At 44.0% G+C, this 23588-nt stretch overlaps 1 protein-coding gene and 1 long non-coding RNA gene across 2 annotated transcripts in view; both read left to right on the top strand.

The window, feature by feature from the left end:
• The window catches only part of LOC147662096 (uncharacterized), a 60380-nt gene extending 58832 nt beyond the window's left edge, over window positions 1-1548 (top strand). The window contains exon 3 of the long non-coding RNA XR_015305981.1: window positions 1353-1548. This is a non-coding gene — a long non-coding RNA (uncharacterized LOC147662096). The remainder of the gene's footprint in view (window positions 1-1352) is intronic.
• A 318-nt stretch (window positions 1549-1866) lies between these two features.
• LOC147662095 (uncharacterized) overlaps window positions 1867-23588 on the top strand; it is a 42049-nt gene continuing 20327 nt past the window's right edge. The window contains 1 exon segment of the mRNA XM_086951115.1: window positions 1867-3890. Within this exon segment, the coding sequence (XP_086807241.1) occupies window positions 2398-3890 (1493 nt within the window). The 5' untranslated portion in view covers window positions 1867-2397.

Raw genomic sequence — 23588 nt, 5'->3', positions numbered from 1 at the left:
GCAAGTTAACTTTCCCTCCAACCACTCTTTTTCCCAACTCTGTAAGAAAGTTTACATCTGCCATTGTAAGGAGTACATTTCCAACATTTCTCAGTATGGGAAAAGATCAGAGAAGAGTTGTTGAAAACCTTAAAACAGCAACTTAGTAGGTTTGCACAGACACAAAAGGGCATTCTAACACTGGAACTATTGTGTACCACTACCTTCAGCCCCAGTATGTAGATCTGCGGAAATGTGGCAACATAAGGGGATTGCAAGTATTCAAACACTATCATGGTATGCGCCCTGGCATAATCAGAGAGGCTATATCAGAGCTCTTATATATGGAGATTACTGCCATAATTTGTCGCCACACTACATGGCACTAAAGGGACAAGTGGATTTGGTTACAGGACAAATAGATTTCTGAAGCAACCTTCTACAAGGACAAGTAGATATTTTATTAAATTCCACACCCCTGGTCTAGATTATGTGACGGGATGGGGTTGGCTATGTCTGTGGCATATTTAGCTGCTGATTTCAGTTGTGCAGTAAGCTCTTCAGTGTCTTTTTAGGCTCTCTTTTTTCTGTCTTGATTACCTGTGATGAAGGTGATCTGTCTTACTCTTGAGAGGTTTTTAGTAGAAGCTATGATTTGTTGCTCCAGAGAAGTATTTATAGCTATAGTGTGTATTTTATAAGTTGTTTGTGTGGTGAGAGCAAGTTATGTAACATTGGCAAAGGTCATCAATGTCCACCTCTAACATCTGGTTTGTTGTCCTGTTGAGGCGTATAGTTGTGTTTGGCAAAGGCATAGAGATCCATCTAGGTGTGCTTGATACTGTGTGTTTGTGGTGGTTGGAGATCTATGCGGTCTCCTAGTTTCCTCATTCGTAGTTATTTCAACCGTCTGCTTAAGGTTTGCCATGATATTCCAAAATTCTTGTCTATTGTCGACTCTAAGTTGTTAACACATGCTTGCCCGGGAGAAGTAGCCTTGTTTGTGGTGCTGGGAAGGGGAGACTCTTATGAGGGTGTGCGTGCCTGCGCTTTGAGAGATTACTTGCCTGGTTTGGGGAGTTGTGCGAAGAGGTATACCGCACAGTGAGAGGGAGGAAGTTTTGATCAGACATTTGATTAGCTTACTGATGATTTCTGATGTGCACAAAACTGTCCATCAGAATTTCCATCTTTAGACCTCCTCAATCTAGTGTTCCAGTGTTCTCAAGCTTTCTATCTCGAAAATGCCTAGAGCCCTCTCATCGCTCTCATCCATCTCTCAAAATGAACTGTGGATGTCTGTATTAGCTAATAAATGTTATTCCTTTGTTCCAGTTTGCATTCTTAAACAATCTCTGGTTTTAAATCCACAGGTGATTGAAGAGTGGGCGTAGAAGACAAAATGGTGATCAGTAATAAGCAAATAAATGAAAACTATTAAAGGACAGATGCTAAAGAAGTAAAGTTGCTTCAGAGCTCCAACAAGAGGAAAGTATCCAGGAAAAAGATGTGGTGAGGAACTTGGATTAGAGTAAAATAAAGAATGTGAAAGCAGTTTCTCTAAATAGATTTCCTGCTGCTCTAATGGTTTATGAAGAATGCCCTAGAGATGCTAACCCAGGGCAGGAAGACCATCTGTCTGAACCAGAGAGGACAAGCATCAGTCTAAAGTTCTAATCGATCCAAGAGAAGATAACACACACCAAACAAGTGGGACTTGAACAGTTTTTAACAGACCTCAGCAAATGGAACACCTGAGCACCATATCCAGTGAATTGCTTTTAAATCAAAAACAAATATCTGTTTGTCACTTATAGTGTAAACGAAGCTGCTGAAAAGACAGGTAGTCAGGTTAGGACTAAGATACTTGTTAGTTACGAACTAGTGATGTGGGTATATCTGGGACCAAGGGAAGGACCTATTGCTTGTAGTCCGGGTCCACATGTTCACTATCATTCTTGCCCATTAGATGAGACCTCGGGTACTTTTTACCCGGCAAGACCTGCAAAATCCATAACATCCTCATTGTAGTCTTATATACAGACAAAGACATCCGTAAGAAGGGTGACACGAAAAAATGTGCTGCTACTGATACACAATAGTATTCTGAATGTTCATGCCAAAACATTATTGAATGTGTACCTAGCTTTGAAATACTGAACACCAACCAAAGACCTGATCAGTGCTTCATTTACTCAAAAATAAGTATGAGAAAAAGGTCAGAGAATCCACATGGATGTAATGAAGAGGTAATAATCCCATGAGAGGCTTCCCCATAAGTACCAGGGGCTGCTGATATTAAGGTTGTAGGGTGAATTAAGTTGCCTACAGAGGATGTCCAAGTGTAAAGTTCAACAAGTGCAGCACATTTGAGTGGGTGATGCCAAACACATGCTGAATAAGATTTAGTATTGTCTTATGGTGTGTCTGCTAGAAAAATCTCAACTTGGAGATATTAACTTCAGAAAGAAATCTTATCTCATAATGGAATGTATACAAGACAAAACTGAACTTGGAGATATTAGCACCAAAAAGAAGTCTCATGCATGCTCTGAATGTAAGAAGAGCTTTAGTTGTCAATCCAGACTCAGTCAGCATGAGAAAATTCACACTGGGGAAAAACTTCATAAGTGCTCTGAATGCCTGAAACACTTCACTTACAAACAACATCTGACTCGACATGTGAGAACTCACACCGGGGAAAAACCTCATAAGTGCTCTGAATGCCACAAAGGTTTCCTATCTAAATTCAGACTTACTGAACATGAGAGAACACACACTGGAGAGAAACCTTATCAGTGCACTGAATGTCACAAAAGGTTCACTCAAAAATCCCTTCTCAGTCGACATGAGAGAACTCACACTGGAGAGAAACCTTATCAGTGCTCTGAATGCCTAAATAGTTACCAATGTAAAGCAGATCTCACTCAACATGAGAGAACGCATACTGGGCAAAAACCTCATAAGTGCTCTGAATGCCTGAAAAGCTTCACTTGCAAACATAATCTGACTCGACATGTGAGAACTCACACCGGGGAAAAACCTCATAAGTGCTCTGAATGCTACAAAGGTTTCCGATGTAAATCCAGCCTTACTCGACATGAGAGAATACATACTGGAGAAAAACCTTTTCATTGCTCTGAATGTCTGAGACGCTTCAATTGTAAATCCCTTCTCAGTCGACATGAGAGAACTCACACTGGAGAGAAACCTTATCAGTGCCCTGAATGTCACAAAAGGTTCGCTCAAAAAGCCGATCTCCGTAAACATGAGCGCACTCACACTGGACAGAAACCGCATCAGTGTTCTGAATGCCTAAATAGTTACCAATGTAAATCAGATCTCACTCTACATGAGAGAACGCATACTGGGCAAAAACCTCATAAGTGCTCTGCATGCCAGAAAACCTTCAGTCGGAAAACCATTCTCACCCGGCATGAGTTAACACATACTGGGCAGAAATCCCATCAGTGCTCTGAATGCCCAAAAAACTTTAGTCGTAAATACATTCTCACTCAACATGAGAGAACTCACACCGGAGAGAAACCATATCACTGCTCTGAATGTCAGAAAAGCTATTGGCTGAAAACTGGTCTTATTTTGCATGAGAAAACTCACACTGGGGAGAAACCATATCAGTGCTCTGAATGCCACAAAAACTTTAAGGAAAGAGCTAGTCTCACTCACCATGAACAAACACATACTGGGCAAAAACCTTATCAGTGCTCTGAATGCCTAAAAAAGTTCAGTTATAAAACCAGTCTTATTGTACATCAGAGAACTCACACTGGGGAAAAACCTTATCAGTGCCTTGAATGCCAGAAACGCTTCAGTTATAAATCCAGTCTAACTTCACATGAGAGAACTCACACTTGGGAAACACCCATGCTCGGAATGCCAGAAAATCTTCAGTGTGAAAAGTCATCTTACTGTTCATGAGAGAACACACAATGGGGGAAGAACCTTAAAAATATACCCTTTGCCAGAAGCACTTTTCATATCCATTGCAGTGGTTGTAAACGATCTATACTAAGAGCAAAACTGGTTTACTTCCAATCTCAAAAAGCTGATGCCGATAATTCCTCAAATAGGTCTTTGGTTCTACCAAGCACAGTTCACAGGCCCCTCTTCTAAGTTTCATGGGTTACCTTTGCAACAGCTTTGAGAATGATTTGATGCTTTCCTTTTCCCCTCCAAGGGGACAGTCCATTCCTAAGATTAATTCATGTCACGTCTTATACACAGATCAAACATTTATACATATATTCCTATCTTTCCCACGTAGAAGACACCTGCGGAAAAAGGTACCCAATTGGCCTCCATTCCCACATCTTATAGAAAATAGAAAGATACTCTACTATCCCTCTTAAAGTGTAGACACCCACTCGTTAGAGGTGCCCCCACCCTTGACCCTTTCCTCCTAGCCCCTTTGCCTTTTTTTTGCATATACTGCCACATCCGTATGATAAATAGCCATTAGACGAGCGAGCCATTGTTGCACCGATGGTGCTGAGAGGTCTTGCCATGCCTTAGCCAAGCTTAGCCAAAAATCTGTCATTACAATAAATACAAATGCCTGTGCCTGGCTAGGGATTGATTCATATCTAATCCCCAGTAATATAAATTGCGGGCTCTGTACTATACTTAGTCCCAGTCCTCCCTCCAGGAACTCAGTAATGTCCCCAATGAGGCCACCTTGGGCTGGGCAGGTTGCAAACAGCGTATCAAATGCGCCCCGTATGAATGGCATCGGGAACAGTGCTTGTTTCTGGTTCCACCCCATTTAGCTATTTTCTCCAGAGTGTAGTACAACTTGTAATCTGTTTTAAAATGCTGTTACAGGTTAAAGAAGGACAGAATGCTTATCACAATGCGATTACGTGTGTGACGACTTTTGGCACAGAATCCAATGATATCAGAAAAATTGTTCTTAAGAACTGGCATTTGATAAGAAAGGTTGACTCACAATTAGAGAAACCGCGTTTTGCATTCAAACGTGGGGGAAATCTTAGAGATCATCTAGTTAGGGCATACAGTGAACCTAAAACTACAGCGTTACAGGATATGTGGGGCCTTATGCCAGTGGTGGATCATTACCCATGTGGGCACTGCCGCCTGTTCTACCACTTTAGTGGTAAAATCATGCATTCTGAACGATAAGCAATAGGTGTTGAAACATCATTCTAACTGTTTGTCGAGAAATGTAATATACTGTATCCAATGCCCGTGCCTATTATTTTACATTGGGAAAACTGCACAAGAGGTGAAAAAACTCATAATACAACATCAAACACGAATACGATGCAAAGGAACAACTGCACCTCTTGTAGAGCACTACTTGCTTATGTCTCATGTTCCAACAGATATGCAATGGTTTGTACTAGAGATTGTTAAGGGTTCTAGACGGTGACGCAATGTTGATCCCCTACTCACACTGAAGGAAAACATATGGATCTGGTCTGCTAAGACTGTAGAGAAGGGACTCAATTCTTTTTTGGAGTGATATACTCTGGCAACACTGTATCACTAGATTTTTGTGATATTTTTGCGAGGCATTTGCTGCTGTGATGTACTGAAGAACTTTATCCTGTCTGGTCTGCGTTGGATTTTTAACGAAACAGATGGTCCTGTGGTTTCTTATGTTCTGAGAACTGTGGGCTTCTCATTTACGATCCAAGTATTGTCACAACATATTTAGTTTTGGTTGAATCGAGCCACTGACTAATTGATATCCTAAATGCTGATCTGTCCTTAAGGGGGATGGCTTATTCTCCCGTTGTATTGTACTGATTATGTAATCCATTACTTTTCACTGTCCCGATTCTCTGCACTTATGAGTGCAATGCTTCAGTCATCTGCCGTAATAGTCTATTAATACTTCCAAGATGGCGGTCACGCCACGCCGTCTCTCACGTAAACAGGGTTAAAGTTCAGTGTGAGGCTGGCGGTTTCAAACGGACTTGGAGATTGATTCTTCATGCATAATACGAAATGTGAGTACAATATTAGTTGTCTGGTTTGTAAGAGAGTATATGGATAGATGAAGTCGGCAGTGATTAGATTAGTTTGATTTTTCTTTTCTTCCATTTCTACAGCTACAAAATGGTTGTTGTTGACACAGGTAAGAGTGACTGCTCTGTTGGCCTTTGATTGATTTTGGCTTCCTATGATGAAATGAGTTACAATTCTGAATTTTAATATTGACCTTATTCTTTGCTTTAGAGACATGTTTGAGAAGGCAGGATGGAAATGCAATTGGATATATAGAGTAAGGATTCTATGTTGTGGTGTTGGTCACAGGTTTGTGCACTATGGGCACATTGAGTGTTTTCAATTGGTTTGGTTTTCTTTCCCACACATATTGGTGTAGTTTTAGTTGTAGTATCTTGAGGCTTGTCTTTCTGATTAGGCATGCTTGATGGGTCAGTCACTGAAATTGGACTGCGGAGTGAGCAGACAATACTTTTAGACCCAGGGGATATTCATGGTTGTGTATATCGTTTTTATTCTGTGGTTGGAATGGTTGGATACTAAGCAACGCTGTGTCCTGAGGATGGTCTTATGGATCTGTATGACCTACTAAAGACCGAAACGTCGACTTCCTTACACCCGTTTTGTATGTTTGTCAGATTTTCTGACACCTGTTTTGTATATATTTGTCAAAACTATAAAAAGGTTTCTGATTGAAAAATACCTGTGAACTGTGAGTTAGCTATGTTTACAAGAGGGTGTTACACTAAGAAAACTGTGAAATAGATTTACTAGTGACAGTGTTGCTAGGTAGTCGATTGATTTAAATTCATTCTATAAATACAACTTTTTAGGTCTCCCCCTGGCGAAAGCGCGCGAAGCACGCACCCACACACAGGCACACATAGACACATAGATACACAGACACACACACACACACACACGCAGACACACACGCAGACACACGCGCACACACACAAACACACACACCCCCGCCCCCCATCACCGGGCTCTTTCTGCTATAGGCTCCAAAAACGCGGGGCTCCCTCAGCTCACGGGAGCCCCGGACACTGCCACGCGCTCCATGCCCCAGGCAAAGTTGGCTGCACGCATGTGCAGTGCGTAAGGACTGCGTGTGTGTTCCCGTGAGGTCGCCCGCTTTCGCTTCGGCTAAACCTGTGGTGGGCGTCCCTTGTTTGTCCTGTTTGCTGAAAAGAATGGCAGACTGGCAAGAAATGAGCGCTTATCTTCTGCACCAAGGTACAGGCACAGGTAAGCTGCCTTTAACGTATAACTTGTTATGTAACTTGTGCTTGTGTAAAGCACTCCCTCGCTTTTGTTTTCTCTTGCTGTGGTGAGCTCGTCCTGTGCTCATAGTCAGTGCCTAGAAGTGCTCCATGTTATTGGCTGGGAGAGGATGGGTCATTACAGAGCTGCTGATTTTGGAACTAGTCATTCAGACGAGTCCAGGCGCCGGCTCAGCACCCTGTGATTCCAGGCAAATCGCTTCACCTTCCCCTGTTCACAATATGAATGCGTCCCTTTGTTATGTAACTGTTGCTCGTGTAAAACGCTCCCTTGAGTTTGTTTTCTCTTGCTGTGGTGAGTGCTGCCTGTGCTCAGACTCAGTGCCTGGAAGCCCTTTTTGGCTGGGAGTGGATGGGTCATTACAGAGCTTCTGAATTTGAACTAGGCAATCAGACTCGAGTCACGAACTAAAGGAGTTCTGAGCATAGCCCTTCCCAGACCTTCAAGGCTGAGACGGAACCCACCAATCAGAAGGGAAAACAGCAGCGCGTCATCACTCACCAGGTTGATCCTGGCTTCTGTCCTTTTGTGTTCCCGTCTGATCCTTTTCGCAGTTCTTAAAAGCCTCTGTCACCTGTCCTGTCTGCAGACCACAACGAGGAATCTGCACAGGGGTGTCACCCCCTATCCCAGTTGTTTTTTTTGTTTTAATACCCCATTTATATGTACTGTATCAGCTTGTCACACCTCTGTGGCATAAGAACCTGCCTTTAAGTAATATCTTATTGTTTAAGAAAGCACCAGGCCTTCACAAGACTGTGAATAAACAGGACGTGTTCCTTTTGATGATGATAAAGACGCCCGACTCATGCCTCTCTTTTGTCCGAACAGTATGTTTTGACTCGCACTAAAACATCTAGTTTGAATATGTCCCTGTTGTGATACATTTCTTTGTTCATAGTTATGACTTGATTAAAAAGTGTAATAAGTATTTGAATACACCCGTATGGTACATTTATATAGATGTACTTGCAGAAAGGCAAACATTAAGATTGTCTGTGCCAGATTTCGGGACTCTGAGAGGACGACTATTCCTGCTTGAACCTTCTCTTCCCACCACTTTATCTGTTTTTCTATATCCTCTGGCATGAGCTTATTCAACAACTGATAAAGTTTCCCAATGGGGGGGTTTGCAAATCAAGACTCTATCAACCAGTTCAACCCTCAAAATGCCTTTGCTCCTCCTGCTTTTTTCAGTAACAAATCATGGAGCTGAAGATATTTTTAAAAACTTGTGATGCCCTAGGTTAAACCTGTGCAGTAGGGTCTCAAACAATTCATATGGGAGTCCTATAAAATTACCAGGTGATTAGAGTTTTTGTGTAATGCAGTTCAGCCAACCCAGCCCTACTTTCTTCCGGACCACGGCCCATATTTTGAACAAACAACGGAGAGTCTTAAATCATACTCTTTTATAGTATCCATACTAAAGATGCCTTCAAAGTACACCCCATTCCCCATCAGAAGCTTGTACGGGATTAGGACTTTGATAAGCCTCTCATTTTATCCCCAACAAAATAGACATCTGTTGCAGGGCAGTGGCCCAGTAGTAGATTGTTGTATTAGGTGAGCTCTCTCAGGGGGGTCAGATATTTTAGCACCATTATAGACCTAGTAGAAGCCTAGAAAAAGCCCCATCAATATCCTTAAACCATTGGTTCCCTACTTCAAGAGGGATGGCCCTAAACAAGTAGAGTATTTTAGGGATCTTGCTCAAATTGATTCTACCTATTAAAGACATTTGTAAGTTGTTTATTCTGCCAATTTCTACTCTTGTACTTTTTAGGGCTCGCCCCTTTTCTATTTCGCAGAAATAGAAGGGGTGAGGACTATTGCGGCCAAACCACTACTTTGGAAAAGGCACTCTACAAGCAGGGGGATTCGGCGGATTTTGGACAGTTCACGAGTCTCGGACTCCTCGTGAACAAGCTTGCCCGAGCCTTCCCCCTGCCAGCAGCATTCCCATCAATCACCCTCTCACAGGCTTCCCAAGCACTGCCCCGCCCCCTGCACGGCCATCTGTTGCAGAGCCATCTGTTCCCCTTGGATTCCTGTGAGTCGGCTGGCCGTGTCTCGTTTTTTAAAAAACTTTCACTCCTTTTCCCTCAACCATCTCCCCATATACTCTACTTATATGCCTCCTTCCTTCTTATTCCCTTCATCTTTATCCCCACACTATTCCTGCTTTTCCCTCTGCCCCTACTCATTCTACCTTTCTTCTCTCCTTTGCCTCTGCTCTCCTTTTCCCCTCCCTTTCTTCTGCTCCTCGCATCTCATCCTCTTTGTCGGTTATTTTTCTACTCCTTTCTGGTTATTTCCCTTTTCTTTGCTTTCTTCCCTATCCCTTCTTCATCTCTACCTTCTCTTGATTGAATCATCCACTTCTCGTTCTTTTCTTTCCCTCTCTTGTTGATATTGTGCATACTGTATTTTGTACACTTGTTGCCCATGCCGTCTCGCATATGTGCAGCTAGGAAGAGTTGCAGCTTGCGACTGTGGATTATCAGGTATGGTCGAGTAGTGCGATGGTATAGCACTAAGCTTATGGCAGCACGTCTGTTTCGGCAGGCACTCAGCGGGTGGTGAGAACTGTTGTTATCCCATAGCCGTGTAAATGGCAGCCGGCAATCATGGAGTGGTTTACACTTATGTACAACACCCCGTGGCCCTGTTTAATGAAGCTAGATTTTGAGGCTGATCAAAATGGGCAAATCGTATGAATGGGCCTAGCATAGTCAGAGGTGTTAGCTTGGGTGTCTTTACTTCAGGGAAGCAGTGCTCGATAGGGTTCCCCTGCTAAAATTGCCAGTGTCACCAGAGAGCCAGCTAAATCCATGGTGTGCTCGTTCTTGGCAAACAAGCAGATTTCAACCCTAGGGTCTTTGTTTGCAGTTTGCCGATTCACAGCCTGCGCAACGCAGTTTGTGCAGTCCCTGCGTTCTTTCATATGGAGGAGCAAGGATCAGCGTCACAGCATGTTCTCTGCACAATCTGTGATGGGCTGCAGGGTTCCCCAGCCTAGGGCGATTAAGGAAGGGAAATGCCTGTCTGCAAACTGTCAATTAATAAAAAATAATCTGTGCGCACGAGAGCGAAGCTTGCGCCCCTGCTTCCTGTGATATACTCGAATTCCCGTCTCACAGAAATGTGCATTTTAGTAAAAAAAATAGCCGATGTAAGAAACGCTCAACTGTATATACTCATTTTAGCGTTAAAGACATAAGGTTAACTTTATTGTACACATCACATTGTATTTAAAGCGAAATAGGAACGAAGGGCCAGTGGAAGCTGCCAGCAGTGGACAGTTACAAGTTAAATGACAAGGAGCTTTACAAGAGCAAATGAAGGGCATTTGGTCTTTGCGCTCACTCGACAGAAATGTGCATTTTAGTTAAGAATCAGCTCTGTAAGAAACGGGCAACTTTACATACTCTTGTTAGCGTTTGGGACACAAAGTGAACTGTATTCTACACATTACCCTGCATTTAAAACGAAATAAGAACAAAGGGCCAGTGTAAGCTGTGAGCGACGTGTTATTTTAAGCAGCGTTGGCATGTAGCACATAATATTTCTCTATTAGGCGGCTCAGCCCGTGACTCTTTTTATGCTGTGTGCCTCTTCTGCCACTTAGCATCCCTGCCCTCTCCTTCTCAGTGTGTTGTGGCTGTCGTGGTTTCGCTTCCCCCACCTCCCATCCCAGTTGGCTCTGTTATTGCAGCCCCCGTTCTGTGTGTGGGCTCTCTCTCCATCTGTTGACACACGAACTAAACAGGCAGCCCACCCCCTCCCTCTACCACATCAAAGGCAGCCCAGCCTCCTTCCCCCAGCGTGCGCTCTGCCTCAGGCCAGCATCTCTCCTCCCATAATTATTCACTGCAGGGCCTGCGTCTCGTCACCCTTCCTCCCAGTCCCCACAAGCAGGCTTCTCCAGTGGCTGCATGCAAATCTGAGCCCCAACCTCTCTGACATCGCATCTCTCTTTCCATTTGTCTTCCCCAGCCTCTATCTTTCTTTCTGACAATTTTTTTGTTTGTTTCTAGTAGCAGCTCTTCCTTTCTCCTTCTCTCTCTGATGTATTAGGTTCATACCTATCCGCAAAACTTTATTGCTTGTTTTTTTTCCTGCGCCCCTGTGCCTTTCAGCCTCGTGGGGGTTATCTAAGCAGCTGTCAGTTTCCATTGCTTCCACTTCGCTGCGGCTATCGGTGTGTATTTGTCAGGCACTCGGTTCCTGTTGCTTTCTGTTTGTGGTCCGCCGGTGACTGGCGGTCACTCTCTGACCCTGTGCTGATATGCCTGCCAGTATCTTCCTCAGTTTATGGGCATCAGGGTGTCTGCCTGCTTCTGTGTCTTTAGGCCCATCTGCTTGTTTTAACCCCATTGTGCCACAGTGTGTGTGCATGTTTGTCGTGCTTACAGAACTCAGTGATACCATCCCTTTCCAACTTCATTGCTCTCACTCTGCGTGTGCTCTGCCTCAGGCCAGCATCTCTCCTCCCATAATTATTCACTGCAGGGCCTGCGTCTCGTCACCCTTCCTCCCAGTCCCCACAAGCAGGCTTTTCCAGTGGCTGCATGCAAATCTGAGCCCCAACCTCTCTGACATCGCATCTCTCTTTCCATTTGTATTCCCCAGCCTCTATCTTTCTTTCTGACTATTTTTTTTTCTTTCTAGTAGCAGCTCTGCCTTTCTCCTTCTCTCTCTGATGTATTAGGTTCACACCTATCCGCAAAACTTTACTGCTTGTTTTTTTTTTTTTTCGTCTATCTTTTTTCTCTCTCTGTCGATTGGCCTCTGCCCGCCTGCGCCCCTGTGCCTTTCAGCCTTGTGGGGGTTATCTAAGCAGCTGTCAGTTTCCACTGCTTCCACTTCGCTGCGGCTATCGGTGTGTATTTGTCGGGCACTCGGTTCCTGTTGCTTTCTGTTTGTGGTCCGCCGGTGACTGGCGGTCACTCTCTGCCCCGTGCTGATATGCCTGCCAGTATCTTCCTCAGTTTATGGGCGTCGGTCTTTACTCTACTCCTTCTGTCCTGGCATTTAATTTAACTTCTGAGACATATTTTGGGTAAACAGGGCTCTGTGACACCCTCAGCCTCCTACTTAAACTCCCGCTGAATGTGCTCACCCCTCAGCCTGGCCGCCATGTTTGCCCTCACTCTACCGCCCTCACACTACCAGTCTACCACCCTCACTCTACTGCCCTCACTCTACCGCACTCTCTAGCACTCTACCGCCCTCACTCTACCACCCTCACTCTACCGCCCTCACTCTACCACTCTACTGCCCTCACTCGACCGCCCTCTACCACCCTCACTCTACCACCCTCACTCTACCACCCTCACTCTACCGCCCTCACTCTACCACTCTACCGCCCTCATTCTACCACTCGACCGCCCTCACACTCCAAATACCACTCAGTGCCACATAATTACACGCCACATAATTACACTGCACTCAATGCAACGCTCTCCAAATACCACTCAATGCCACATCATTACAAGCCACACAATTACACTGCACTCAATGCAACATACACTCCAAATACCACTCAGTGCTACATAATTACACAGCACTCAATGCAACATACACTCCAAATACCACTCAGTGCCACATAATTACACGCCACATAATTACACTGCACTCAATGCAACATACACTCCAAATACCACTCAGTGCCACATAATTTCATGCCACATAATTACACTGAACTCAATGCAACATACACTCCAAATACAACTTAGTGCCACATAATTACACGCCACATAATTACACTGCACTCAATGCAACATACACTCCAAATACCACTCAGTACCACATAATTACAAGCCACATAATTACACTGCACTCAATGCAACACACACTCCAAATACCACTCAGTGCAACATAATTTCATGCCACATAATTATACTGCACTCAATTCAACATACACTCCGAATACGACTAGGTGCAACATGATTACACGCAACATAATTACACTCTACTCAATGCCACATAAATACACTTTATCTGGATAGCGAACTATCACACTCTATCCACCCTCCCCTCCCTCTCTCAAATCCCACTCTCTCCTCACTCACTCCTCTCTCCCCTCTCCCCACTCACTCCTCTCTCCCCTCTCCCCACTCACCCCTCTCCTCTCCCCATCTCCCCTTTCACCACTCAACACTCTACCCTCTCACCACTCACCACTACGCTCCCTCTCCAATCCCTCTCTCTCTCCTCACTCACATCTCTCTCGCCTCTCTCCCCTCTCCTCACTCACCCCTCTCCTCACTCTCTCCAGGCCTGACTCACTCCTCCCCTCTCACCACTCTCCCCTCTCAACACCACTCTATTCTCTCAACACCACTCTCCTCACTACTCTCCCCTCTCCTCCTAATTGCATTATTTAACGGCTGCCAGGCCTTGACACCACATCAAAGGGCTTCTCCTCCCCTAATTATTTTTTTACGGCCGGCCGGCGGTACTTTAAATTTCACGCCCGCCATACAACATACAACCACACGCACAACCACACCGTCAGTGCACAATTTCACCAGGCACAGACACCATCAGTCGTCTGTGCATGCATTCACCGGGCACAAACACCACCAGCTGTCAGTGCACACTTTCACCGGCCACAAACATCACCAGCCGTCAGTGCACGCTTCCACCAGGCACACACCACCAGCCATCAGTGCACGCTTTCACCAGGCACACACACCACCACCAGTGCACGCTTTCACCAGCCACACACACACACCACCAGCCACCAGTGCACGCTTTCACCAGCCACACACACACCACCAGCTATCAGTGCACGCTTTCGCAGGGGACAAACACCACCAGCTGTCTGTGCCCACTTCCACCAGGCACACACCACCAGACGTCAGTGCACACTTTCACCAGGCACACACACACCACCAGCCTTCAGTGCATGCTTTCACCACTCACACACACACCACCAGCCGTCGGTGCACGCTTTCACCAGGCACACACCACCAGCGTCAGTGCACGCTTTCACCAGGCACACACACCACCAGCCTTCAGTGCACGCTTCCACCAGGCACACACACCACCTGCCGGCAGTGCACACTTCCACCACAGCACCACTCAGCACCACCACAGCACCACTCAGCACTACTACAGCATCACTAATGGGCACCACAACATCACTATGCGCTACAACAGCATCACTGAACGCCACAGCATCTCTTGTCCCCAAAACAACATCACTCAACGCCACCACATCATTAATCTGTGCAACCATTCAACAACAACTGGTTCAAATATTTTCTGTCAATGTTTCAAGCTTTATTACAAATGTCATAAAAAGATGTTAAATGTTTTCACTTCTGTTCTTGTTAAAACATTGTGATTTGTCAGATCAATACATGTAAGACAGGGGAAAACTAAACATATACCTTTCCTAATGCTATAGATGTAACATTTGCTAACTTTATAACTATTGGCATTTCTAATAACAAAATGAATACTTTTATATTTTGAAAAACATAAACAAAAATTACAAATTTTTTACATTTTACACACCAAAAGCTCAAACTTTTCTATTGCGAGACCTATTGCATTGCAAATGCTTGTTATTAATGGATCCAAATTTTGTCTGTATAATTTTATCTACGTCAACTATGATTTTTACCCCTAAATAGGTAGCCCCCTCTAACACTTGCCAATCCTCCCATTCCACTTCTGTGTTTTTAACAATTTGGTTCTTATCGAGATTTAATGGATATCCCAAAAATCTTCTTAACTGCTCTTTTATTTCTCTTCATGCTTCCCTGGGATCTGTAGTAACTACTGCCAAGCCATCGTCGTAGGCCAGTATTTTTGTTTCCCAATCATGTGACCTAATATGCTGAATAAATATATTTTTTACTATCCTCCTTATCATAGGATCAATATGCAAGGCAAATAACAAGGAAGAACAAGGACATCCCTGTCTAGTACCTCACTGTATTTTTATAAGTTCTGACTGGCCTTCCATCATGGAAATCCAAGCTTTGAGCTGCTGATACAATGCTTTCAAGACCATTTAGAACCTGGCCCCTATCCAATCTGCTTGATCACTAACCCAAGGCAGTGCCAGGAGACTCTGTCAAATGCTTTTTCAACATCCAAGAGTATTGAAGCCCTAGAGTCTCCCTTCACTGCTGCTGCATCGAAAAGTGTGATTTACCCGCCTGACGTGGTCAGTTGTTCCTGGACCCGGAACAAAGCTGTGTTTCCAAGAAGACACAATTTTGCTGATTGTTCCAGACAGCCTTGTAGCTAGGATCTTGGAGTAGATTTTAGAGTCACTGTTCATTAGGGTAATCAGCTGGTATGAGCCTAGTTCTAATGGAGACTTCCCTTGTTTTGGGAATACCACCATTTTTATTAAGGCCCAAGATTCATGTGGCGCCTCCCCTCCCTGTACTATCAGCACAAGTTCCAGCAGGTACTCATTGAGGCAGGAGGACAAAATCTTCTAGAACTTTCCCTGAATGAGATCCGTTCCAGCTGCGAGGGCGGAGGTTGTTAACTCAATTTCCTCTACAGTGATTGGTTGATCTAAATATTACTGGTCTTCCTCTCCTATATTCCACATCATCACTGAGTTCAAATATCTTATAAAGTCCTCAGACTCCTCTCCCGCATCCTCGGTATATACCTTTGGTAAAATCTCTAAAAGGCAGCCCTTGTTCTTTCTCAATCCGAGACTATTCCTGACACAGGATCTTGAACTTCCTGAATATGAGACTGGGCTATTTGCTGCCTAGTCCGCACCGCCAAGAGATGACCCACCCCTCACTGTATTTGTAAAAAATGTTATTGCTGTGCCAGAAATTTGTCTGCGGCCTTCTTTGTCCAAAGACTCACTGTTGCTGCTTTAGCCACAGCCACTTTCAGCTGTGCTGTCTGAGTCTCCATACCCAAGGCCACTGTTTCCCTCACCATAGCTTCTGCGAGTGACAGCCTTTTATAGAGGTCACCCAGAAAGAGTCTCTCTCATTTTTTTGACGGCCCAGCTGTACCGGTCAGTCTTGCCTCGAACCCCATCTTGGAAGGCATCCCAGATTATCCCAACGGGGGAACTACCCATGTTTTTTTACATAAAAACTGGAATCCAGTCCTGCATAAAATGGAGGTATGCATCATCCAGTAACAGATCCCGTTCAAAAGACCAACCCTGCAATTGACCCACCTTATCTAGATGAGGGACCTCTAGTACCAAAGGGTTATGGTCTGACGTGACCATGGGATAATTCTCTATTCGGCAACCCTGCAAAAGATCTAGGGAAATAAAAAAAATAGTCTAGCCTTGCATAAACTTTATATGGAGCTGAAAAATTAGGGACCGAGGCTCATCAGTCAGCCCTGGAGGTAGTCCCTGACAAAATCGCTACTCAAAAATGGAGAAAGAAGATCAGAACCAGCTGAACCGGCCAACATACGAATACCAGCACTGACGGCAAACTAAGATGGAACTATTCTACTACCCATCAGGTTTACAGTAAGGACGGGGGAGGAAAAAGCTTAACTCAAGTCTGCTCTGGCAACTTCCCTGATCCAAAAGACCTCCCTCTTGAACTTATTTACTCAGCCTTCAAGCAAATGCAAGGGGAGGCCTGGTTGGAAAATCGTTGGGCTCACTAGGCCACAAAAAATTGCAAGGGTCAATTTGGAAAATCAGTAAAACTTGCTCAGAAATGAAGGATAGAGTGACCCTTATGGAGGAAAGGGCCGGAGTAACAGAGGGGGAAGGCAGGAAACTCTAAAAGCATAAGGAGGCACATTATTCGCAAATGACGGATGTAATGCGGAAACTTGAGGAATTTAAGAGCCAACAGCACCGAAACAATCTTAGGTTTCTGGGTCTAGCAGAAAACATTGAGGGGAGTGATATCAGATGTATTATGGTGGGACTTCTAAGGGAGTTTTTTCTGACTTACCTCAGTGGAACTGGGACGCTGAGGTGGAGCGAGCTCACTGTTTTCCGATTACGCTAAGAAAAAAACCAAGTGGCAGGACAACCTGAATGGCCTCAGGCAGTTTTATTTTTCTTGGGTAACTTCCTACTCAGGTAAGCCATATTCAACAAGCGGAAGGTAAGGGCACCTATGAGGTACATACGTTCTTTGTCCGCCCAGAATTTTGCTACACTATTGTGGAAAGGCGATTGTGACTACGCCAGCTGATTTCATCCTTTCAGGGACTAGGTAGTGAGGCATATCTATTAAATCCGTCCCGTCTTAAAGTCATCTATAATGGGAGGGTGCAGTTTTTTACGTCTGAAATGAAGGCTCAAGAGCATCTGAAGGAGATCAAAGAATGGTCCAGGGTTCCAGGATTAGAATGAAACGTTTCCCTTAATATTATCTGTGTAGAGATTTCTGCAGCCAGCAGTCTATGGACTTTAAGAAGAGGGCTCTTTTTTTTCTTCTTCTTACTTATATTATCTTTACCACCGAATCTTTCTTTTCCTTAGTTTGTCTTTTTTTTCTGCCCTTGTTTTTACATGAGGGTTGGAGTCTGGGGGCACTTCGGGAAAGGTGGAGTGGGTGGCATTAACAGGGTCAGATCTGACCTATTTGCTCGTTTGAGGTGGGGGTGGTGAGGGGGTGGGTGCTGTAGGGTGGGTTGGGGGAGGGGTCGGTGGGGTATGGGCAGGGGAGGTCATCAAAGTAGACGGACAGTCATTCACAAGGGGGATGACTATTGGGGAGACCAATATGGACACTGGGTCATCGCTCAGTGTCAGTTCCCCAAAGAAGGTTTTACACTTTGTTCAGTATATGGGTCAATCTTAGATAACCCAGTGGTGTTTGTGTCGTTAAACTCCGAGTTATCATTATGGCCACTCCCTCTTATCATGTGTGGGGATTTCTATATAAATTTGAATGTGGATTTGGTAGGCACAGGCTCTAGAAAGTATAAAGGTCGTACATCTAAAGCTCTTCGTTCTCTGCTGGATCTAGGCTCCATTCATGTTCTGAGGGACGTTTGGAGAAAGAAATATACCTCAGATCCTGGTTTTACATATTTGACGTGAAGTTTTCCAATGGCAAGATCATTAATATCCTCGCTAATATAAATGTCTCATATTCGCCAGAATGAGATCATTGTCTTTTGAGACCGACACCCCTTCTGGGATTCCTTTGCCACACTAGTTAAACTTTTGTAAATAAAATCATCAACAAACTAACACCTGTTACCACCTCCTCAAAAACCTACAGTGCCAAAACCATTTAACCTGACCAATATGCCCCCGTGACAATCATCACCATATTTGTCAAAACATCTCTGTTGGTAGGAAACATCCCAGACATACATGCTGTTATAATGACACCTCTTGTAAAGACACCTGCCAGTGACTTGAATGTCCTTGCCAATTATAGACTGATTTCTGGCCTAGACCAGTATTACTAAATCCTGGAAGTGTCTTAGTGACTTCTAGCCAGTCATCAGGCACCAAAGAATTATTAAAACTATCCTATTGAACCTCAGGTAAGCATCCCTCTCTGCCATGGACTACAGTAAAAGCTGCATATTGATCCTCCTAGTCCTGTTCGCAGCTTTATATACAGACAACTGCATCATTCTGTCTTCTCAACTTTAGACCTCTTTGGACTCAAATGTGTTTCACTCCAGTGGCTCAGATCGCATTGAACTAACTGCAATGACCAGTGATGTTTCTGAGGGTTCATCTCTCAGACCAACTCTATTCACCACCTACAATGGCTCCACTCACTTCTATACTCGACAACATCAACAGTGGCTACCACCATGCTGTCAATACCATAATACATACAATCCCAAAAGAACTAGAGAAAAAAGTTAACTGCGTCATTGCCTCCAACACATACAGAAATGGTTGACAAACAATTGGCTGTGTCTGAATAGCACCAAAGTTTTAGGCACTGTCTAGTTCCTCTCTCCCATCCCAATATATCAGGTAGAAACCTGGGAATCTTTTTCAACGATGAACTGTACGTCTCCACTTGCATTGTCTTTTATCTTCCTCTTCTGCTGCCTTTGTGGGCATCCGCCCTACTGTATGGAGGGTCCAAACTCATGAATATCATGTCAAACTCAACAAAAGGATGAGGATGCAAAAAATGTATAAAATATTATGCTGACAATCACCACACAGCCAAGTCGTCGAAGCTCCAACAAGGCGATCTGGTACTTGCCAAGTCGAGGATTCATCACAAGGATGATACCGACTTAGCCCCTCAGCTTTATGTGATCACTGTTGTCCATGGCCCCATGACTACAGCCTGGTGAGATGAGAACACCATCACTCGCAACTCATCATATTTCAAGGCTCTACTAGGAGGAGAGCATGAGTTACAGATGACGAAGATGACTCCAGCAACCCTGGGATACTTGATGCTGGAGGAGAAAATCATGAAGGCAGCACAGGTCCAATTACCAAACAAACTGTGTGCCCCTACTTTATTACCCAGTCCTTGACATCTTGGTTTTCTAATGGAAAAACAAGACCATAACTCCTAGAATGAAAAGAAAAAATAAAATTAGCACAGCACATCACTCCAGGACCTGAGAAACTTAACAGTTATAACTATGGATAACTTGCTACCTTCTCCAAGCATGTTGTGTCCTGTCTCTAAAAATTCACCTGCTCTGTTCTTTGAGTCCCTCTGTTTAAAACCTTTGTGTTGTAATGTAATTATGTACAGCTTGTTTAAAACTTAGAGGGTGAAGAATGCCTTATAAAGGAAATCTATATCCATTCACTGTGCTTTCACTCTCAATTCTCCCTTCACTTTCTGTTTGGTGTTTATTTTCCTATGTGTTTGTTTCTATTTTTCCTTTGCTCTACTGCAGCGCATGCTCCATCTCCATTGTGTGTACTTTAAGAGCTTCCTGGCCTTGTATGTCTGCACAGGGACTGTAATTCCAGGAAACAATAAACAGCTTTTTCAAGACTTACCGCCTCTGGCACAACTCTAAAGTTTGGTCACAAGTTACTCTGCAGTCATTTGTGGTGTCCACACCCTGCACCATGGCTGATATGGGTTTTTATGTCCTGTAATGGAATCTTTGGCTGTACCGGTCAAAATTGCTTTTGGTGTTTCATTTCCTGATCGATGCATTTCATCAGTTCATCAACTTGGAGGGGCTGCGCCCTGTTATTGTGTAACAGTGTCACTAATGTTCAAGTTGAATGATGCTTCTGGCAATTAATTTCAATAAAGCTTTATGTGCACTGAAATGTAATATCTACAAGCTTTACAAACTCAAGTTGCTAATTTTAATCTGAATGTGTTCATTAAAACATTTAGTTTTAAGTGTGTGTGTGTGTATGTATGTATGTGTATGTATATATATATATATATATATATATATATATTCGGCATAGAGACGTCCTGCAGAGGTCCGGCAGCAAAAGAAGACGAAGCAAACCCAGGTATAGTGCTCAGCAGTTTATTGTGCTCTTCACCACTCGACCAAGACGCATTTCGGTGCCCGAAGCACCTTGATCACATGACAACGTCTTGGGGCAGATGTGCTCCTTTTAAAGTGATACGATACCATGATACAGTGCCAAATGCAATAGACATAAAAGCCATACGGTTAAAAGTCCATTACTGCATGAATGTAGAAACACACACTTGTGCAAAGTTAATCCATGGTTATCAATGGTCTATAAACTGAGGTGGTCAGTAAATTCCCAACAATAAATAACATGTTGTGCAATCGGTTCTAATAAATGCATAAATACAAATATATAATCACCAATATAAATATTAATTAATTAATTAATTAATTGTGGGTTTATATAGCGCTAGAATCAACTCCCGGAGGAGTATCTCTGCGCTTCGACCGCTGGGGAACCCGTCCTGGCTCACCCTGAGAGATGGTCCCTAATGGGTATCTCCAAGGTGCGACCAAGTATCCCCGGCGGTCTGGGGGGGCCGTTGTGAAGATGAGGCAAGCTAATGCCCAGAGTTGCCGAGTGTGGTCCCTGACTAGAGTAGGCACCAAAGCGAGAATTATCGAGTCCGCTGACCCTGGTCCACGACCCTGCCGCGTCGGGAATTGAACCCTGGTCCCGGGCCGTCCTCTGCTTACGGGTCTGCCGCCTCTAACCAGTGAGCCACACTTCTTCAATATCTTCATATATATACAGTTGAAGCAGCAATTGGAGGAAAAGGGGGAGGGGGATGTGCTAATATTTAGATAAATATATGAATATTCCAAAATAAATACACAACAGAATATAAAAGTATAAATATATATAAAAATATACTCTCACTCTGGGAATGAAGTTGTTATCTCCCAGTAATTCCTGCACTCCACCTTTTATGATTGTACATCCGATGTTGATTGATACTCATAGATATTAATAGACCAAAGGTTACCATTATTATGCCCCAGTGGGCCTTTTTAACCACAATGTGCAACAAGCGGACCTATGTACAAAATTGGCAAATACTGAATCTTGGCTAAAAAAGGTTGCGTGATACCCATTGTTGACGTGAATATTAGAAAAATGCAATATTATTGCAGTTAAAATATAAATGAAAATGCCGAGGCACCTAACCTGTTACTGAATACCACAAATATTACTGTTTGCATGTTTCCTAAAGATAGGTGTGGCAATCTTCCCCTGCATTGAGTCCATGAGGATTTTTGGTATCAAGTAGGATAATGTGATGAGTTTCCAGCCTACGCAATAGTTGTTCCCGGTCACCGCCTCTTCTCTGAGGTGGGACCGTGTCAATGACAAAGTACCTCAACTCAGATGCTTTCTTGTCATGAGTCTCACCAAAGTGCCTCGCTACCGGGTACGCAGTGTTCCCGTTGGTAATGGCCCTTAAGTGCTGGAGTATACGTTTGTACACCTGTGGTCTCGTGCTACCGACATAGCGTAGACCACAGGAACACTCCAGCACATACACTGCGTACTCGGTGCGGCACGTCAGTTTGTACTTGATGGTGGTAGGTATGCTGTTGAATGGCGTGGAATACTCTGTTCTGCTTACTCCATTCTTGCAAGCTTTGCAAGATGAGCATTTCAGAAACCCCTTGCTTGAATCTAACCACAAGCCCGTAGTCCTGATCTCAGGGCTACTTGATACCAGACAATTGCCTAGAGTTCATGCTCTCTTGTACGCTATACTCGGTGCCCCACCAATTTGATTGCACAGTACTGGGTCACTCGTAATCAGTGACCAGTTGCGCTTGACTATATTTCTAATAGTCCTGTGTTGGTTATTGAAAGTGAAAATCAATTTGGTTTCACTTTCAATTTTGCGGGTTTTAGCTTTCTTATTATGCACCGTTGTGGACTGTGAGGGTACTGCGTCATGGGATGTTACAGATAGGAGGGATGCCCTGTCCTGCGAATTGGCTCGATTCATTGCTCTTTCTATGACCTCGCTATTGTAACCCCTCTGTCTGAATCTGTTGCTGCATAGTTGTTGGGCTGCTTTACAGTCTGATTCTGTACTGCAGATCCGTCTTATACAGAGCATTTCTCCATAAGGTATGCTCCTTATAAGATGGGCAGGATGATGGCTATCTGCATGGAGGACACTGTTGCCTGTTGTGTTTTTCCGATACAGCTTGGTTTCAAGTTTGTCCCCTCTTACAAAAACTTCTATGTCCAAGAAACATATGGATTTGTCACTTATAGGACTAGTGAACTGTAGATTCAAACCATTGTCATGTAATTTGTCAATGAACTCAGTCGCCTCTTGTGCTGAGCCATCCCAAATTACAAAGAGGTCATCTATGTACCTCAACCATTTCACTATTTTGGTGGACATGGTGTCTGCAAATTTCGACAAGAGGACCTGCTCCTCCCAGTAGCCCATGTGCAGACAGGCGTAACTGGGAGAAAAGCAGGCCCCCATTGCCACTCCTCTGATTTGCTGAAACAACTGTTTTCCAAATAGAAAGAAATTGCTCTCCAGACATAGCCTGATCATGTCTATAAACATGCGGGTATGGTCTTTTAACCCCTCTGGTCTGGAGCCTAGAAAGTGCTGCACTGCTCTCAGGCCGTCCATGTGATGTATACTGGTGTATAATGCGGTTACATCCAGAGATATTAGTAGATAGCTAGATTTCCACCTTACATCATACACTTTCTTGAGGAAATCACCTGTATCTAACACAAAGGAAGGCAAAGATTTTACCAGGTCTTGGAGAAAGAAGTCTGTGTATATATATATTATATGTTCGAGGCATGTGGGCTGCTGAATTCATATCTGTGCATAGATCGCCGCCTAGTGTTGGGTCCGGATGATTGCACATTGTTGTCCTGGAGAAGTCTTCGAAGTATCACGAGATAGTTGGCTCCTCCCCTGGACTACAGT

This window comes from Lissotriton vulgaris, unplaced genomic scaffold (assembly GCF_964263255.1).
Source record: "Lissotriton vulgaris unplaced genomic scaffold, aLisVul1.2 SCAFFOLD_2894, whole genome shotgun sequence".
Classification (NCBI taxonomy): Eukaryota; Metazoa; Chordata; class Amphibia; order Caudata; family Salamandridae; genus Lissotriton; species Lissotriton vulgaris.
The sequence above is the reverse complement of the archived record's forward strand: the minus strand, read 5'-3'. Positions and strand labels throughout refer to the sequence as shown.